The sequence below is a fragment of the Stegodyphus dumicola genome, chromosome 6 (genome assembly GCF_044657685.1).
Source record: "Stegodyphus dumicola isolate Sdum_Otavi_A_Nest chromosome 6, ASM4465768v1".
Taxonomy (NCBI): Eukaryota; Metazoa; Arthropoda; class Arachnida; order Araneae; family Eresidae; genus Stegodyphus; species Stegodyphus dumicola.
In genome coordinates, this window is record NC_140773.1 from 220906601 (window position 1) to 220928070 (window position 21470).

General features: G+C 32.5%; 1 protein-coding gene across 6 annotated transcripts in view; it reads left to right on the plus strand.

Annotated features, from left to right (window-relative positions):
• Positions 1–21470, plus strand: part of l(2)k14505 (ATP synthase mitochondrial F1 complex assembly factor 2 homolog l(2)k14505) — a 63736-nt gene that overhangs the window by 33186 nt on the left and 9080 nt on the right. For 5 of the 6 annotated variants that reach the window (XM_085819561.1, XM_085819562.1, XM_085819557.1 and 2 more), the window contains 3 exons: positions 3272–3384; positions 7194–7309; positions 8490–8624. In XM_085819561.1, coding sequence (XP_085675687.1) covers positions 3272–3384; positions 7194–7309; positions 8490–8624 — 364 coding nt within the window. Of the gene's footprint in view, positions 1–3271; positions 3385–7193; positions 7310–8489; positions 8625–15966; positions 16122–21470 lie in introns of those variants that run through there. The other variant, XM_085819559.1, reaches the window with a different exon arrangement.

The window sequence follows — 21470 nt, forward strand, 5'->3', positions numbered from 1 at the left end:
GTTGATATGTTCTGTTATTTTAAATGTTAAGAAATACCGTGATATGGTAAAAGTGAAAGTAATGTTAAAAATTTGTTATTCGTGTGACTGTAAAGATTAAATCATGGCGAATATGTGGTAAAGGTTGAATGATGTAGTTAGGCTCTCTGACGCTACACTTTAGAGTTAGCCACTTTTAGAATAGTACCTCAGGGTTTAGAGTTGAAATTAGGGTGTGTTAAGAGGTCTCGTTATGTTGAATTTTAACACGTTAGTGTTTTGATTGTAGGAGGAAGTGTGGCACACGTAGACAGAAACACATTCGTGTTTGGTGTTCTTTTACAACACATGTCAGAGAGCACGGGGAGAGATAATTAAAATAGTCATGAATGAAATAAGAATGTTAAGAGCAGTATAATTCTATATGTTACTTGCCATGTCATTGTGTAACATTTCATTAAACTAGTTTTCCTTCCAGATTTCTGGAAGGAACCAGAATTGAATAAAAGCTCCTGGTTAGATGCAGTACAGATGAAAAAAAGATTGTTGTATATCCTGGGAGCTGCTATTGTAACAAATTTCTTTCTTTTAAATTTTCTAGTTTCTAACGAAGTTATGTTTGTAAAAGGTTGGCCTCGCGTTAGATTCTAGAGCTAAAAGTTTTCAACAAGGTCGTTTTAGACCTCAGTTTCAAACTAATTAACTCTGGCAGGAAGTATGTAAGGATCTTAAGTTTTACTAACGTTTATTTTATTTTAAATCTTTACTATCACTTCTTATTTTCTACTTCCGGCCAGAATTATAAGCGTGAAGGTTTTTATGCAAAGTTTGTCTGGCGAACGCCAAGTATTTAACTGTGGCCTTTTTGCCAAGCGAAAGAGAGGAAGCAGTAAGTCAACGCAGGCCGCTTACCTTAGAAGTTACGCAGTTGCTGTTCGCCTTCCAGGCCAGAGGTTTTAATCCTCTTGATAAATTAAACGTATTGTAGTGTTCACAGTCTCTGTGCTACATACGCTTCCTGTTATTATAAGGCCAATCTTCCACGTGTATTATTCTAAAGTTAAATTAGAGTTTAGTTTTATTTTTATACTTTTTTACGTTAGACCCCGAGTGGAGGGTCAGTGTATTCCGAAGTACGGAAGTTATTGTATATAGAGAAAAATAAAGGGTTTTGTATACCCTTCGTCTGTATCCTGTCTACTTACCACAATTAGTGAACATAGCTTTAGTAAGCTCTCTGTTCCGAGTCAGGTCCTTGTATGTTCCCGAAGAAGGTTAGAAGGAACATTGAACCTGATAAACTAATGCTTAATAAGCTTTCAAGATTTCTAAGCAGTTGGCCATTAAATATCAAATAAGGTGGTGAAGCTATCAAGGGCCTGGAATAGGGCCGAGCATAGTAATAGCTTAGAGAGAGTGTAGCCAAAAGCCAGAAACTCTGGCTCTCTAGCAAAGTCAGTAGAACTTAAATACCGCTCTTACTCATTTGCATTAAACACAATTCTAAAAACACATTCTGGTAGGAAATTGTAAGCTGAAATTAGGAGGGACAGGAAAGTAGCTTTAACTAAAGGTAACTGTTAAAAACTTAGGGTAAATCTTACATGTTTATTTATGTTCTCAAAAATACTAGTTACTTTCACATATGGTCTTCATGACAGGGTTTATAGTATTTTGAATACGAAAATTAAAGATATCATTTGAAGATTAGTGAATGCAATAATGATTAATATGTTGTGATAAGTTTATAAAATAAGATAAAGAATGGAAGTCAAAATAATCATACCACAATAAATATTTTTTTAAAGTTATGGATGATTTAAAAAATAAATTAGTTGAAAAGATTTTATCTCAAAAATAGCACAAGGCCAACAAGACAGCTTACGTAATTTGCATATCATTAATCATTTTGAAAATATATAATATTCCATTTTAGAGTGAATGTTTCATGCTTGTACAAATGACAATAAATGGAATAGATTTATCTTTCGTCATTACTTTTTCTTTTGAGAATATATTATCCCAAAAAGCATAATAGACAAGCAGTCAAGACCTTAGGGCTTTGATAGTAAACAGTTTCAGACATTATTTGAGCATGCTTCATAATGCAAGGGTTAACTTTTCTTACCACTTCACTCTCCATAGTTTAAACTTGGAATTATTGCATCAGTATACTATTTTATTTTGAATTCATTCACATACCATATAAATGGCATCAGGAAGAGAAGTACAATATTGTATTAAAAGTTAAATTAATTTTGCTTATAAGAAACACAATAAAATAAAAATTTCTTATGACCTACTGCCAGTAGTTAACAGCATGTCTATGGAAGCTAAGGGGACAAATGAAAATGAGCTAGTCCTTTCTAGCATAAAGCTGACTCAACTGGAGCTCCACATGTTATTTGTAAAAATCTGATTACATTCAAATGACATATGATCTCAAAAGAGTTAAAATGATGTATTCTTCTTAATGTTTTTGAATGCTATGTAAAATATACTTAAAAGTGTTAATGCATAAATTGTTAAGGGGCCAGCCTAGTTTCTCTACTCTAATGATGGTATTCCAGTGACCCAGATGGTGATATTTAACTCTCTTTTAACATATGGGCTGTGCTTGGGAGACCTACAGGTGTAAGGCCCACAAATGGTTGAGCAATAAAATCACTGAACAGTGGTAGTTCAACCAGGTTCAAACATTAATATGAACCAGTTTCCTTTAGTAAGGCCTCTATAAGGGCATTCCTACCTTAACCAGAAAACTATTATGTGCTGTAATACAATCAAAGTCCCAAAAATTTTTCAAGGGCCTACATTTTGGCAAATTTATTCTTATTCTTAATAGAACTGATGGAGGTAAGATCTAATTCTATTAAGGTAGCCCTGGTGATAATCCTGTTTTGATAACACATAAATTGTCTCGCATAAACATAAATTCAAATTAGATAATATTTTTTTTTAGCTTACTTTGTTATTTTCCTTGAAATAGTGTACTTGATAAAAATTGTGTCTTAAGTCATTTTTATGTATGCATAAAATATAATGAAACATAATATACATAACATAACAGAACAATGTAATATTTTGACACAGAGAAATTCTTTTTCAAGTCTGAAAATAAATGCTGTGCTAAAACTTTAATATGGTTTAAATTATTTTTAAGTTACATATGGTTTTCATATCTTTTTTTAATTTTCTGAAGTTTTAAAAAAGATTTTTGAAATGGACATAATGTAATAATTATTACATATATGATATATAAATTTAAACATATTTATGTTCTGATTCACAGATACAAGGTGAAAATTAATATCTGTGAGGATGTAAGTAATACTCCTGTTCCTCATGAAGCTATCATACAAATCAGAAAGCATTTGCTGTCCTACAATTGCTGGTGTTTGATAGGTAGGCAGGCATACATATTTCTTTCCATTTACTTTTATTGAGTGTTTATGAAAATAATTTTTTATACTGAATCTAATAATAATGTGAATAGCAAATGAAGCTATCTTTTATAAATCAAATCTGATGAAAAATAACAAATGAAACTATCTCTTTAGTGTGTCAAATATAATAATAAAATAACAAATGAACTGTCTTTTATATATCAAATAAAACTATAAATTATGCATGAAATCTAATAATAAGAAATGGAGAAAAAATGTATTTCCTTTTTCTCCTCAGTGCCATTGCTGGGCGAAATTCAGTGCTGAACAATAATTTTATGTATGTTACTAAGATAGATATGTTTATTCTTGGCCAGTTTTTATATTTTGTGCATGAATTTTTCTCATGTATGATTTTATTATTTTGGATTTTGTTTTAGTGAAATAAATTTAAATGCTTTTGTATAATCGTTTCCTTCTTGCTGGAAGATTTTAAAAGTACATTGATATAATTGCAAAAATATTTTAGCAAATTTTTCATATAATGTGTTTCAGAATTTAATTTTAAGATTTTCTAGCCAGATTAAAACTGCCTAAAAATATGGAACTAAATTTTATTATTTGAAATCCCAAATGATATACAGCAGAATGTTTCAAAACAATTTTGTTAAAAAGTGTTCAAAAATCAAGATGTAATTTAATGTAAGAAAATTGCCTTTCCTTTATATGAGTCAACTTCAAATAATAAGTTAGTGAAATTAAATTTTTTAAAAAATTTTAAATGGAGACTAATTCGAAAAGGACACATTAAAATAATTACTACTGTGAAATAAAATTTGTATCTTGAAGAATACTTCATTCATGACATTTATATGTATCACTTTAGAATAAAGCTGCTTAAAAAGCTTTCCTTTCTATATTGGATTTTCAGTGTTAATAAAGAAATTAAGGTGTTAAATCTTTCATACAAGCCTTAAATTAAAAGGCAAATGATTATGCTACCTTAGCACAGGAGAACTGCGGCTATTTAAAATTCATTGAGCAGATTTTACTTATAATTATATTCTATAAGAAATGTTTTTGATAAACATTCACTTAATTTTGTTGAGTTTTTAAAATTTATATAAAATTTAAATAGAAAGTATTTAATTATAAAGTTAGATAATTAATTTACTAATTTTTTTATTATGAAAATCTATTCTTTGTTTGGCAAGAAGTGTGATCCAACAAGTTTATATGTCTAGTCTGTTATAAATTCTGTTGACCTTGCTGTTCAGTTTATTTTCTAATCTCTTTTGTTCTTTCTCTTTCCTTGATAACTGAATAATGAATTTCAGCCTTGCTGTTTCAGCCTTTTTATCGTCTTCCCAACTGTTTCACTTTTAAAAGAAAAATGCTCCCTGCTCTTGTACACTAATGTATAGTATTTAAACTTTACAGTTATACATAAAACTCAGTTACTTAAGAGCTATTGCTATTGACAGAATTATCTTTTCTTTTATGGATAATATTAAAAAAACTCTTTCTATTTAGACAACATTTCCCCCCTTCAAAGCACAATAATTGTGTGATTATTCCATGCCTTCCTTTTTCTCTAACTATAATGCTTGGATTCTTTGTAGGTTCAACTACCAAATAAATTTCTTTGATATCAGTTTCATGGTTCAGTCCAAATTCATGTACCATATTTTAATTTCCTAAAAATTAACAAATATTCTTTATAGATTTATCCTAGTGGAAGAGCTGGCTTCTGTTTTCATGGTTTTCTCTGCCCCTTAGAAAGATTTTCATGAAGGCATCCCTTTCTTTAGACAGTCTTTGTATCCTTTGTCATTTTAAATAAATCCTACCTTTATAGATGCATCTTTACATGTCTAAATAAAATATTTACTTAGACATGTAAAGCTATGCTTTATATTTTAAAATATTTCCTTGTGATTTATAAATTTTATATCAGAAAAGAAGAAATAAAATTTAAGTATTTTTCTTCCACTTAAATTATGCAAAATATTTTTTCAATGGAGGAAGTAAATGCCTAGGAAATCTGTGACTTTACTTTATTAAAATCTTTAAAAGGCTTAATTTAGTGTTTTCCCACTGATTTTGCATATACGAGGGGTAATCCAAAAAAAAGTTTACAAGGCAAATGAAAAAGTATTTATTAACAATAGAAACAAGATACAAATGGGAATCAAGAGACACATCTGGCCTTCACTTTTCCACATAGTCACCAAACCTGTTTAGGCATTTGTCAGAACGTTCGACCAAGTTATTTATCCCGTCTTGGTAGTAATCAGGATCCTGCTCATTGAGCCATTTCTCGGCAGCTGTTTTCACTGCATCGTCAGAGGTGAACCGTGTTCCGGATAAGTATCGCTTCAATGCCGGAAAAATGAAATAGTCACTTAAAACCAAATCGGGGCTGTATGGGAGGTGATTCCAGACCTCCCACTTGAACCTTTGCAGCAATTCCTGAGTCTGGCGAGCTGTATGGGGCCTGGCATTGTCATGGAGAAGAATGACGCCGTTGCTCAGTAATCCAGGCCGTTTGCGTCGGATGGCTTTATGCAATTTCGTTAAGGTGGCACAATAACGATCGGCCTTAATAGTATGGCCACGCTCCAAATACTCGATTAGGATAACACCAGTCGTATCCCAGAAAACGGTTGCCATCACTTTACCGGTAGAGGGTGCGACCTTAAACTTCTTCCTCGTCGGTGATCCAGGGTGTTTCCACTCCATCGTGGCTCTTTTGGTTGTGGAAGTGAAGTGATGAAGCCATCTTTCATCACCGGTAACGATGCGATCAATGAAGTGTTCACTGTCTGAATGGTATCGCTGAAGAAATGTGAGGCTGCACATCATTCGAGTGGCCTTATGCTCCGCGGTCAACGCACATGGAACCCAGTGGGCACAAACTTTGGAATATCGGAACTCATTGGTTACGATATACTGAACGTTTCCATAACTCAGGCCCAACTCTGAGGCAATCTCACACACAGTTACTCGTCGATCCCTTTGCATGATTTCTTCAACACGTGCCTTGTTGATCCTCGTATCCGTCCTTGAAGAACTTGGACGGCCGCTCACTTCCATATTGCAGTTTTCCACATGCTCCCTGCCTGCTTGATAAGAATGACACCATTTCGCTACCTGTTGTCGACTCATTGCTTTGTCCCCGTATACCTCAACGATTTGTCTGTGGATTTCGGATGCGGCCACATTCTTGGCCCATAAGAATCGAATTACGACTCGCACCTCTATGCGAGACCAGTTTTCTAGACGTCGTCCCATTACTGTCGCTCTCAAGTGTCTGCATACTGATGCTACTTACTCGTAGAACTGCTGTAGGACAATTAGTGCCATCTGTCAACCACCCTGGGTGGAAATATTTGCTCCACAATTATTACATTTCAAATGCTTCTGCTTGTAAACTTTTTTTGGATCAACCTACGTAAATGGCTTCAGCTTGCAAAATTTAAAGATTATATTTAATATTAACTAAATATACATGTTTTCTTATTTCATAGATGCAAATTTTTATTCTAAATTAAGCATCATTATGCCAGTTACTGCAGTCTAGCATAAACATATTTTTCTCCTGATAAGTTTTATTATATTATATTCACTTATTATGAATGATAAAATTTTAAATTTTTTTCCTTTGTTTTTAAATAAAATGAGCAAAGCTCTCTCGTAGATTTTTGAAGAGATATCAAGACTAACAGTGTATAAAATGGTCTTATTCATGTTTATTTCATAATTAAGACTTTGTGTTTTTATTTTATGTTTAAAATCATAGAAAATATTTATTTTCTACTAAAACAGGTATCAATTTCATCGCAGAAAATTTGAAGTCTCTAATTTTAACATTAGCTGTTGTTAATCATAAACTTGATGTACAAGAAGCAGTTGGATTATCTCAGCTTGAAGCATTATTTCAGGTTTAGTCTTCTTATTTTTTCTTGTATAAATATTCATATTAGATGACTCTATAAAATGTGATCAGGGGGGAAAATGATTTCCTTTTTTGGTACTTGTGTATTATCCCATGAATGTGAATGTTAGCTACCATTAGACAATGAAAGTTGCTGTACATCCCACCAAAGTTTTGCCAATCAAATCTAGAGTTTTTTTTTAGGCCTTCCAATTTTACCAGAAGCTCTCTTTTAGAATGCTATGAATGCAAACTTCCTACAGATGTTATTTCTCTCAACCAACTGTAAATGAACTGGAATACAATCACAAACATGATTTTACGGACCTGAAAGCAAGATTCTTGTTGTTTTTAATGTTACATCCCCATTCATCCATTTTCAAATAAAGTATCATAATGTGACTATTAATACACACCATTTGGAATCCAGAATTTTGAAAATACTCCATAGTTTGCTGCTTTATTGGAGGCAAGTTCCAAGTTGTAATTTTTTTTAAATGCTAGGGCAAAATACAGCAATAACAGTTAATTTATATTGTTGTTCATGAAAACAAAGCATTGCTCGTCGAGAATCGATCAAGATTACATCAGACAAAATATCAAGATTGCATTAGACAAAAGAACAGATGTTATGAGGGTGTTGTGATGTCACGCTTATTCATAATTGATTCTCAATTGCACTGCTTTGTAACAATTTCATGGGCAATGGGATTGTATGTAAGTACCCTTTCTTTTTATTGTCATGTTAATGAAAGTTTGACAATTTATGTCTTAAATGGCCAACTAGTTTATAGATTAATTAACAGTATGAAGCTGACCAGTTGATGCAAAATTAATTTTTCTGAGAAATAAAGTGTAAATTTTTATCACTTATTGATTGCACATGGAAAATAAAATCAAAATGTAAATTATTTTAGAACTTTTAAATCTAATGTTAACAAATTATATTAATTTAAAAGGTGTATATTTGAAGGAAAATAAAACTTTTGACAAAAGCATGAAATTTTGCATGTTTTTGAAAGATAGAGATTAAAAATTATTTTGTCAAGCTGAAATATTAAGATTAGAATTACCAGTTCAGATTTTGCCTTTTAATTGAAACACATGCATTAAATATTGGTAGTTTTATTGTTAAATTGTTTCTGATGTATTGTTTTGTATAATATATTTGTATTTTAATGACACAGATAAAGCGTTGGGGGAGCGTAGAATGGGCACATGATGTGGATCAAGTGCAAACAACAGCAAGAGTTGCTGCAGGAGCAATATTCACTTACCTAAATGAAGGATCATCTGAGATTCTTGAAAAGATGTCAAAAAAGGTATTAAGAATTAACCATATTAAGTCTATATCATTTTTTAATGCATTCATCTTTAGTGTATGCTGTAAAATCCAAATTTAGGAAACGATTTTTATATTAATTTAACCCTCTGAGTGGCATGCCTTTCTTGAATCTGCTCAGAAAAACCTATATTTAAACAGCTTCTGTTATCTAAATTTTTATAGTTACTTATTGTCACATTTTCATAAACTTCCATTCCTTAAGATGATTATAATTAAAGATAGAAGAAAGAAAAATATTTTAAATTATAATCTAATGTATACCAAGTGATAAAAAAAGTCTCATGACTAGATAAAGGTGGTCATGCCAGTCAGAATGTTAATGCATATGTACATAAAGTTAGATGATCTTAGAGTATAGATTATAATACTTGAAAAATAAGATGTATTATTTAGTAAAAAGAAGTTAGTTAGTAGATAGTTAAAAAATAATGATAATAGCTGTAATTTATTTTGAAGAATTAAAACTATCCAATTAAAATTCAGTAAGCATTGAAAACAATTGTTTTTGAGTTTTAGTAAATAAATAGGAGGTCTTTGTATGGAATATTGATAGATGTAACAGGGTTCATAGCCACATTTTAGTTAAAAAAATAAGCACTTATAAACACTTTTCAAGCACATTTTAAGAAAAAAAATAAGCACCTGTCTAATTACATCATACACAACTGCATAACCTTAAAAATTAGACTTGTAATTTAAAATATGAGAAATGAAGTACTTATTATTTAGACAGAATAAGCATTACCTCAGCCATGGAAAATAATTATTATTTTTGTTTTTAATTTTAAATAATAGTTCAAGTTACAGAACTAGTTTACAATGAGAGAAAAAAAAAAACTATGAAGAACTAAACTATATTACAAGATTTAATGATGAAATTTCAGTTCAAAATAGAGAAAATAAATAATAATAAGGCATATTTATTGCATTCGCTTGGAACCTAATAATAAATACAATTTATTTTTCCACTCATATTGATATTTAAATAATTTAAATCTAAATTCTGAAAATTTTCTAAATTTTCATTGTATATCAGTTTTCTCTTAACAGATATTGCAAGCAAAATAATTTAAGTAAAAAAGAGGAACATTTCTGAAATCAAAAGACAGAACTTTGCTTCATGGAGTCATCTTTAACAGTAAAAGCTTAACTAACCTGCATACTTGGAAATTGGCGAATATTTGGACAGTCGAGCGTAACTTGAAGGAGCAGAGGGGTAGACTGTAGCCGCTCTTTAGATTTTTCCGCTAAACGTGGAATGCTTTTGACATTTCAATGCTTGAACAAATGAATGCTTTTGAATGAACAAATGACAAATGAATGCTTTTGACATTTCAATATGTGCATCATATAAAAATAAACCAACGGAACTAAAAAAAATCCCAACAAAATCAAAAAATGAAATTATTTTGACTATTTGATTACTTTCCCTTTATTTAAGCCATTCTGAATATTATTCCTTAGAAAGCTAATCTGTGTTAAAACACAACCATTCTTGGAAGTTTACTATACTTCAGCAGTTATTGAAACTATGTTATTATAAACATTCATACATATACTCATAATATAAGCATAACGATCATAATAAACACGAATATGAACTGACCAAGCAGAACGAGAATGCAAATTTTTAAGATCTTGATAGAAATTCAAATGTGTGTAGTATTTGGGTGGGAGGAAAAGAATGCCGAATGTACCAGAATTTTCTACTGCTTTTGCAATTCTTTGACCAATTGAACAACGGGCACCTGTCTGTACTCTTCGTGCATACCAAAGGTTATGTTAATGCAGAGAAAGGGAAAAAAGCTATTTCCGGGAGTATGATTCACCATCTGACATTCCATATTAGGAAGAAAAGTTGTACGGGTAAAAATAGCGCATTCATTAAAAAAAAAGCACTAAAAGCAAAAAATAAGCACTAAAAACAAAAAATAAGGGCTTTAAAGAAAAAGTAAGCACCTATAAGGGCCTTTATATTTTTTTTTTTTCAAATATAAGGACTTATAAGCACTTATAAGGACCGCTACAAACCCTGCATCAATGAATGAATGTCAATGAATTATATATACTTCAGAAAATTTAAGATTCCAAAAATTAAACATATATTAACATTAAGATTTAGAGCTTCAAATTATCATAATAACAACAATTAAGTTACAGTTTAATATTTCGATTCCATGCTCCAAATTATACCAAAGTGTCAAGTTTTGTAAAAACAATACAAGCAGTTTTTTTTAATTACTACTCAAATTTTTACCTAAGTAATGTCAGTTTTGTATATGATTAATAATATTGCTTTTTTAATTAAAACTGAAATTTATAAATGAACTGAAATTTTGATATAATCCAAATTAAATTTGGACTGTTTTTTCCTGATTTATTAAAAAGTTATCTTAAAATAACTTTTATATTTTTTTGAAAAAAAAAATTATTTATAACCTATAAAAGTTTGCACATAATCTTGAAGTAAATATTTTTTATACATGTTTCCAAAAAAAAATTAGAATTTTTATTAAAAATTTCAAAGATACACAGCTTTGGCCAGAAATATTAGACATCTTGTAATGATGCATTTATTTTGAAATAATGAGATGAATATAAACTGTATAATTAATTGAAGCTATGAGAGAATTTACAATACCTGAAAAACATATAAATTTGGTCACTATTACTCTTACTGAGACAAAACTTAGGGTTAAAATCCAAAATAATCTTTCTGAGCCTATTGTTGTTTCAAATGGGCTCAAACAGGGTGATGCACTGGCTTGCTTGCTTTTTAACCTTGCTCTCCAAAAAATTATAAAAGACTCCAACATTAATACCCGTGGAACTATCTTTAACAAATCTTTTCAGATTTTTGCATTTGCTAACTATATTGACATAGTTGCATGCACTCCCAGGTCACTTAGAGAGACTTTTACATCTCTAGAGGCTGCAGCCAGCAAAATGCATCTAGCAGTCAATCAAAATAAAACTAAATACATGCCATGTGGTAATAACAGCAATCCCTTTTGGAAATTGGGAATTACAAATTTGAAATTGTTAGCAAATTTAAATATTTAGGATCAGAAGTTAATACTCTCAATGATTTAATGCCCGAGATCCGTAGTAGAGTCACAGATGCTAACCGATGTTTTTCGGTCCCAAAAAATACTTGAAGTCTCACTTCATTAGCAGAAAAATGAAGATTTTAATTTACAAAAGCTTAATCAGACTCATTCTTACAGACTCTGCTGAGACCTGGGCAATGACAGAAAAAGCTTAAAAGTATCATTTCTGTCTTTGAAAGAAAGATTTTGGGAAGTATTTTTGGTGGCATAAAATGTAACAATATCTGGAGAAGAAGAACTAACTCTATAAATCCTTGAAAGAAATATAGTAAAATATATAATGATTCTGAGAATTAAATGGGCAGGACACCTGTGCAAAGTGGATGAAAATCGAGTAACTAAAATGATCTTCTCGGCCAGACCGTTCGGCACCCGAAAAAAGAGGGAGACCTAAACTTAGGTGGCTCGACTGTTTGGGAACAGACTTAGGAATTTTAAAAATAACCAATTGGATGTCCATGGCCAGGGATAGAAGAGGTTGGAATTCGATTCTGAGGAAGGCAAGGGCCCATCCTGGGCTGTCTGGCAATTGAAGAAAATCCGTATAATAACTAATTTATTTTGAAATAAATAAAAACTAAACTTTTGATCATTGGATATAAGCAACATTTATTCACAGTTTTAATATTTAGCATTTCTCATTTCTACTGTAGAATTACTGTAACCATTCTATTCGGCATACTACCCACTAGTTTATGCATTTTTGCCATTTCGAACTTGTTAAAGGGTATTTTAAGAAAACTAAGATTTTCAAATATTGGCATAGCTTTCAGCATAAAAAACTTCAGATATTCTGTTGAGTTAACATCTGAACACTATCATGACCAGTTTAAGACCTTAACATTATCATGAAGAATCCACTACCCTGGAGTAGTCAATTTGCGGCATGGTGCGATATTTTATGTGCATCACAATAATGTAATCACTGAATAATTTACAAAGTTGGTTCTAGAGTTTTAAAAAGTTTGATATATGTTTGTCTCTTTCTCACAGTTCTGGCACTAATTGGGCACCCAATTTCATCTGATAATTGTAACAAGTTCAGAAAAAATGTTTCGTTGATTTTTGAAGTTGATATTACGTTTTCTTTGCAATTCTTTTTACATTCAAATGTGAACTTGTGTCCTTAAAATGTGTACATCACACCATGAACATTTACAGTTTTTGGCAATTTATAATTTTTCTTGCTGATTTACATTTGGATTTGTTATGATTGTTAAACATTGAGTTCTTTATATCTAGGCATTTTCTGTTAGAATGACTCTAATATTTAAAATTATCAGCTAACTAATGGAACACAGTCATAAAACGTTCGCTAAAACGAAAGTGCTTGTCATATTTTGCAAAACTAATTTTGACTTCCTTGTACTACTAAAAGAAGTATTGTAATTGTGAAAAATTTGCGTATCACATTTCAACGGAAATATCTATTTTGACTGTTCCTGAATCCATTTCAATGATTTTTTGATGTGATGTCTGTATATGCAGACAGAATGAAAAACTTTTTTGTTATCCAAACCAGATTGTAAAATGGGTTCAAAAGGGACTTTTTTATGATGTCTGTATGTAATTATGTATGTACCTTGCATACTAAAAAATGATTAGCCGTAGGATGTTGAAATTTAGTATATGGGACTGCTGAAACATCTACTTGTGCACCTCTTTTTTCGTTGCAGTCAGCAGTATCAGCAGACACACACACACACATATGTCTAGGGGAGGGGTAAGGGGTATATACCCACTTCCCTTACCTGGCCTTTATTTTCATCATCCTTGGTTGTAATCATATACTTCCCATTACAGAATACAGAAGTGTTTTAAGTGACAAAAATATTCATGCTTTGGCAGTTTCAGATTTAAATAAATAAATAAATCTGAAATGTTTCAGATTTTAAATTACGTCCAAAGGGGCCTTTTTTAACGTTTTGTGTGTTACTTTTATTAATTAAATATCATGTGCTTTGCACTAAACCATAAAATTTAGTTCAATAGCAATGTCGCAAAATTACTTTAAAATGAGGATATCTTTAGAATTTCCGATACACAGTTCTGCGCGCTGTATATGCCTGGCTGAGACGACGCATTAACTGCTTCGGGCGTATATATATGCCCTTCTGAAATACTATCATTTGTTTTGTGCTGCTACCAGTAAAATTATTCACAAAGCTTTGAATGCAACACCACAATGACCTTGACAGAGTATGCAAAGGAGGATACTATTTCAAAGAAGAGAGGGATGTTTCTGAAACGGTAAAAGGGTATGACTGCACGGTTATTGCTCGTGTTTTTGTTTGAGTATAACATACTTTTTTTTTTCATTCTGTCTTCCGTTTCCATTTGTTTGTAATAGGTGGTGATGAAAGTAATAATTGCATGGTTATTGCTCATGTTTCTGTTCGAGTAAAGCATAATTTTTTTATTCGCGGTTTTTTATTTTTGTTTACTGTTTGTAGTAGGTGCTTTTTTTTTTATGAATATGTATGACAGTGATGAAAGTAAAATAGTCACTTTCCGTCATCTTCAGGGTCAGATATCTCATCTGATATTAAGTCAGATGAAGAGAATCACAAAACCATGAACACAAAACAAAGAACAAAATCATGGTATCCAACCACTTCAGAAGAAATACGTGTTTTTTTTTTTTTAGATATACTGATTTTACAAGGTATAACACTGAAACCTGATATTACACTTTACTGGTCTAAAAATAAATTGATCGAAACTCCATTTTTTAGACAGCAAAACTTGCAATTATTTTCCCTCTAATACATCTCATAACTACACGCAGCTATGTAAAAAACTGTGGTCGTAGAGTGAATCTTGTACATTTTCCACAGCAGTTAATGGGTTACGTTGCCAATGTCTTCTGTGGTAGATTATGCCACAAATGGAGCAACTGCTCAGAGAGTTAGAAGTATTTGTCACAGCCGAATTTGCCTTCCCAATATATGGTCAATAGGTGAGATTGGAAACCAGCCATGCCAGTCGACGACATTAACACATTGAAGACTTTGTTGGGAAAGTCACACTGTATCTGGTCGAGCATTGTCCTGCTGGAAAGTAGAACCTGGATGACCTATTAGCAAAGGCAGTATGATCGGTTGCAAAATGTCATCAACATACCTACAAGCAGTTAGTACCTCGCAGCATGACTAATGGTCAACGGCTGTCCCAGCTGATTGCTCACCAGACTGTCAAACTGTGTGTTCGGGTTGTGTGCCACTTGGTAACAAATAGTACATTGGAGACTCCTGTCTTCAAACACATATTAGATAGATATCAACATTGAGAGAAGAGCACGATTCATCGCTGAAGATCACATTTCTCCAGTCGGACACAGTCCAGCTATAGCGAGAGCGGCACCATGTAAGACGACAATGCTGAGATGAAGTGTCAATGGCAAGCATCATAATGGACATCTATATCTAAGGCGAGTGTCACCTACTCTCCTACGAATCATATCAGCAACTGACTATGCCGTCACTGAGTCACTGGTTCCAACAATGGACGACGACCATATTGCTTCAACCAACCGGCCTCTTTTAGCCCTATAATGCGACTCCTCTCAAAATCTGACAGCTATTTGTAATGTTTTTGAGTATGTTTTAAAGGCATCTTTAATTATAGTGTCATGTATCGCAGTTGTAAATGCTCATCACTTGCATCACTTGCCCTTTTACATTCTACCAGCTGCGCACTTCAGACATACACTGTATCACTCAACAACGCTGATTAGTGTTCCAAATTTAATCATTTACACCAACTCGTGAAATGCATTTACATGCCACGTTCTGTAATTGTGACTCAGTTTTTTCTGGGTGCATATACATTTTGCAACAATTTATATATAATCAATCTAAGTATCTGACTATATTTATATGCAGTTTATTGTTGTTGTAAAGGAACTATTTAATAGGCTGTATAAGGAAGTTGTGGTGTCCATATCAGATTTTTTTGTGGGAGGGGGACAATAAAAATGAATTAAGAGTTGTTCATTTTTATAAGTTGCAATAACTTCAAAATGAAATACATAATTGCATTGAATACTACTTTTAAAGTTACATTAAAAATATGGGGTTTCCTGATACTTTTGTGTAAGACTGTATTTAAATTTAAAAACTGAAAAGTTTGGCATAGGATTAAATGTGATAAAGATGCTAAAGCATTATTCTATTTTGCACTGTGTAGTTCTTTTCATTTTACTTTCAGCAAAACTGATTGATTGGAAAATGCTAGAGGAGATTTCCACTTTACTGCAGTGGAAAAACCTTATTGTATGTTGTAATAAATATTTCAGTTAGTTTGGAGATTATGTCAAAAAATGATCTAAGCTAATGTTGTTCAATAAAGAATCTTTACTTCCATTTGCCTTTTTATTTTGTGCACTCAAATGTAATATACTTTTTGTAATATTGTTACTAATTCGGTACTTAAAAAGCTAATGTTAGTTCAATTATAAATTAATTGGTCTTATTTCCCGCGCAGTGCAGCGCGTGATGAATATTAAAAGAAGAAAGCTAAGCCGGAAAATTAAAAATACAAGAGCACGTGCATTAAATAAATAAATATCTCTTTATGATTTCGAGAAAGTACTGGAAAATTCTAGTGCGTGATTTTAAAAGCTTATAAAAGGAGGAAAACATCTCAGTTCGTAGTAGTTGCTTAGTTTGTCGTTGTTTAGAAAACTACTGTTGTTGATTGTAGCGAATTTCAGGTCATTTCATTTTCAGGTCATTAATTTTCGATCAGAAGAGCTTCCTCCTCCTTTGAAGTAGAAAGATTAGCCAACTTTCTTTTTCAGTTTATTTTCGAAAATTTCATTGATTTTTCACTGCAATACTTCTTCTGAAGATTCTGCTCTCATTATCTGTGTGATTCATTAAGTACACTTAGTATATTTTTGAAGTGTTTTTCCCCATTATAGTCTTCTGTTCTTTGAATCTGAAATTTTTATTTCTTTATTTATTTGCATTTTTATTTTATTTTAATCGACTTGAAAAAGCCACAGATACGATTACAGTGGAACCTCGAGATACGAGTTTAATTGGTTCCAGCACTGAGCTCGTATAGCGAATTTCTCGTATCTAGAAACAAACTTCCCCATTGAAAATAATGGAAATCCAATTAATCCTTTCCACACCCCCAAAATCTCATTGCCATCTCATTTTCAGTCGACGTACCTGGTGTTTTTCGGAGAAGGTCCAAGTACAGATTCTTAGCCTTAGCGCAAATGATAGCTTCCGACACCGAATCGCCTTTTAACTGCTTCTCTTTAATCCACAGCAGCAACAGCTTCTCAACATCTTCTAGGAGTTTTGGACGGTGCTTGGAAATAACGGTAACTCCTTTGGCCACATCAAGTTTCTTAATTTTTTCCTTCTTCTTCAGAATAGTGCAGATCGTCGACGTCGAACAACCGTAAGTCTTTGCCAATTCCGTCCCTATTACGGCACGCATATGTTTATCTATGATTTCTTTCTTAATGTCAACGGCCATGGCTTCCTTCTTCTTTCAGCACTATCTGAGGCAACAGTCTTCACGGGAGGCATCGTGAAATAATTATTTTCACGTTGAATGTAAAAAACAATTAACTCACAAGCGCACAAATACGTAGATCAAAGAACACTGAGTGATGTGACGAGAAAATTCCCAGTGTCGAGCCGAATCGGGAAACGTGACATTCATACCCACAACCTGGCTCCTTGCTCGTATTTACAGACGAAATTTTTCGCTCATGCTTTCCTCGTATCTCGAATTTTTCGTATAAAGAGGTGCTCGTATCTCGAGGTTCCACTGTACTAATAATTATGACGCTTACTTTTATTTATCTCTAAGGGGAATTTGAATTTATTATTCGTTAACATGGATGGCCAAACTTTTCAATAGTGGGCCATATTTTATAACCCAGATTTCCTGCCGGCCTGTTTCTTTATTATTAAAGCACACAATATATGTATGAGAAAATAAAACAAAATTGAGAAATAAATGTATTTATTAGATTCGGTTTAGATTTCAAGAATAAAAATTATCAATTTTACAGAAGCGTCAGAGTTTGTTTGGTACAACTGTAGGGCTTCATTTATTTTTACTAAGAGTTATTTAAATTTGTTAGCCTTTTCTGTCTTTTCTTATTGCCCTCATATTTCCTTGTCATTAAAGTGAACGAATGTATTTAAACTGATGTAGAGGAAAGTTTAGTCAGAGCGTGGTTTCGCAACTATGCGCGCACGTTGTTATTTCTACCAGCTGTTAACAATAAATATCGGCTTCGCATTCTTACAGTCGAATTACGAATTACGTATTTATCCTGCCGGTGTAGGCTCTGAGGCAACCTGTTACATTAACCTGAGTTGTGTAGTCTTGCACTAATCTTACTTTGAAATTGAATATTACGTTATCTTTGAAGTTTCTCACAGCAAACAGTTGGTGACTGTATAAGGTATTTCTCCCGCCTTCTTAGCATGCCTTCGTGGTGTAGTGATCAGTACGCTCGATGCATATTCGAGAGGACTGTGGTTCGAGTCCCGGCGAGGGCATTGCTCCTTTTTCATCTCTCCTGCTTCGAAATAAAACTAATGTCTCTACGATAGCGCCCGAATTAAAAAGGTGGTGGGTGATGATTCTCCACCACCAGGATTTGGCGATTGGGTCCTCTAATCCCCAGTCTCCCGTTAAAGTATTAACGGGAGACTGGGGATTAAGAGAGAGTATATAAGGTATTTTTCCCTTCTTAGTATGCCTTCGTAGTGTAGTGGTCAGTACACTCGGTGCGTATTCGAGAGGCTCGTGGTTCGAGTCTCGGCGAAGGCATTGCTCATTTTTCATGACTCAGACTTCCAAATAACCTAATGTCTCTACAACTGTAAACTCGTAAGTCCCTGCCGTCTCTAAAATATTATGTTTAATAAAAGGGTACACCCTAACACTGAAGTAGATCTAGTTACACTGCATGATAGATGAAGACCAGATCCCACACAACTAAGTGCATTAATGTGGATATAGCCTGAGGTTCTTGCTACACGCAAACAATTTCCTAAATTAGTATCAGAAATTTGTGTTCTCGGTTATAATTTGATGTGGGTCACACGATCAAAGAGCTGTTTACACGTGTAAGCGTAGTCATCGACAGAGCATGTTTGTAAAATGCAGGATGTTTCTTCTTGTCCTAATATGTTTTGTAGAAATCTTCCAAACCAACCTGATGAAATTTCTCTTTTAACTGTGCTTCACAACACATTTCATAACATTCCGTTTGTAATATTCCTGGCGATAAATTCAAGTCTACGAAGAACTATGTTACAAATGTTGACTGAATTTTTTTCTTACATTAAAAAGGGAGGTGCACAGCTACATGTTATAGCAGTCCTATATATAAAATTTATATCCCCTATGTATATCGTTTTTTTCTTCCTTGTACGAAGTAAAGGAAGTATTGTAATCGCGAAATTTTCGGGTGTCATATTTCAACGAAAATATCCATTTTGACCGCTATCGAATGCAGTTTAACGATGTTTTTGCGTGACATCTGAACGTAAGGACAGGTAAAAGGCCTCTTTTTCCCAAAACAGTTTGCGAAAAGGATTTAAAATGGGTTCAAAAGCGATTTTTTTCGTGACGTCTGTACGTACGCACGTATGTATGTATGTATTTATCTGGCATAACTCAAAAACGATTAGCCTAAGAACGTTGAAATTGTGTATATAGGGCTGCTATAACATGTAGCTGTGCACCAACCTTTTTAAGTGCAATCGGCCGCACCAGTATCATATAAGTATATATATATATTCCCACTCTGTTACTCGGATCTGTGAGCTAAGTGATTTTTTTTTTTTTTAAATGTTTGTAGATTGAGCATTTTTTGATTTCAAAATGATTGTTCTTATCTTCCGATTAAGGTTTTTATGCTTTTAGTTAATCTGCATGCAATACCTGCAGAATTATCAAAAATTTAAAAGTTGTTCAAGTGAGGCATCTGGCCTTAAAGGCAAGCAGCAACCGATTGAGAACTCGTAAGAAAGCACTGGCAAGCGGCTCGCTTCCTCTCCCTCTCTCTAAGTCTTGGCAAAAAGCCATAACTTAAATACTTGGGCGTTATCAAGTACAATTTGCATAAACAAGTTAAAGCATTTAATTCTGGCCGGAAGTAAAAAATAAGAAAGTATAGAAAAGTTTTAAAATAAAATAAACGTTAGTAAAACTTAGGGTCCTTACATCTCTAATGAAATTCGAGGAAATAAGTTTAAATGAAATGCACGAAAAAATGCGTAAATTTAATATTTCGTTCACGGAAATCATGTGGTGGCCGCATCCGATTTTTAAAATATGAAAACTGATTATTCGAATAGTAAAATTTCCTCCAAATTGGTAATGTTATCAAGGCATAACTGTAAATTAAAAAACTAACAAATTACCTTTTTTTTTTTTTTTTTTTTTTTTTGCTCCTACATACAAATAAAATAACTAAGGCATCCCGATAAGTAGTATTCAAAAATCCCAACTAAGCATTTTTTTGCTATATGTTTCTTATATAAACTTTGAAAATTTTCATAATTTCATATTCATAATACTTGAAACATTTATCTTTTTAAAGTAAAAAATATTAAAATTTAAGAGCAAATAAGTTGAAAAATTTACCACGATATTTGTCTGCAAAAATGAATCTATTTAAACAAGCGAATACGTCATTTCTGCTTTCAAAAATAATACTGGCACGTTCTACAACAAGCATAAAATTAAGTGCACCACACATTTTATACATCTTTCATTTATAATGTCAGTTAAGTGATTGGATTCTAGCGCAGGATTTTTGAGAGACTGTTTTTACGCATTGATAAAGCTGTTTTATTCAAATACTTTACAAAACTTTAATTTTTGCTCTTTACAAAAAAGCATTGGAAAGATAATTTAAAAAGGTGACTAGCCTTTTACAGTCTTCTTTACCTAAATTTTGGTTAATATATTAATTAATGTAATTTAAGCAGATAACAAATTAACCGTAAAAATATTTTAATAAAATGCAATATTTTTCTAATATAAATTCACTCAAGTTCAGTATACCACTCGAGATATTTTTTTATTCATGTAGTAGTCAGCAGAATTAAGTAGACGACACCATAAAACCATTTTACCTTGTTTCTTTCATGATCGCTATAATAATATTGTGAAAATAGGTGTCGTGATACGCAAAAGGAAATCATTTTAAATATTCTCCAACTGAGGTCATGAGGGAAAACTCATGAATGTTGAAAGAAGAACGCAAGTGATTGCCCTGAACTTCTACAAAACAGTGGTAAGTAGATCTAGTTACACTGCATGATAGATGAAGACCAGATCCCACACAACTAAGTGCATTAATGTGGATATAGCCTGAGGTTCTTGCTACACGCAAAGTCAGTCCAAAGTCCAAAGCTTATGTTAGTTACAGTCCAAAGCTTACGCATGTGGATTTTTCTTTCCTTTCTAACACTAACATTAGTGATGGTCAACACTATTTAATTGAGAAGACATTTAATTTAACCATCGTGATATCAGGCAGTTTGATTTGGATTTTGAATCATCATCATTATCTTATTATTAGCCCAGAAGGGTTATTAATTTCGTTTTGGCATTTTGCGTTGAATCACTATAAACGGCGAATCACTTTTCAAATTGCTGTCACCCAATATTATCGCCTTGTGTTATATTTAAAGAAATTAAATAATGAAGAATCTGCA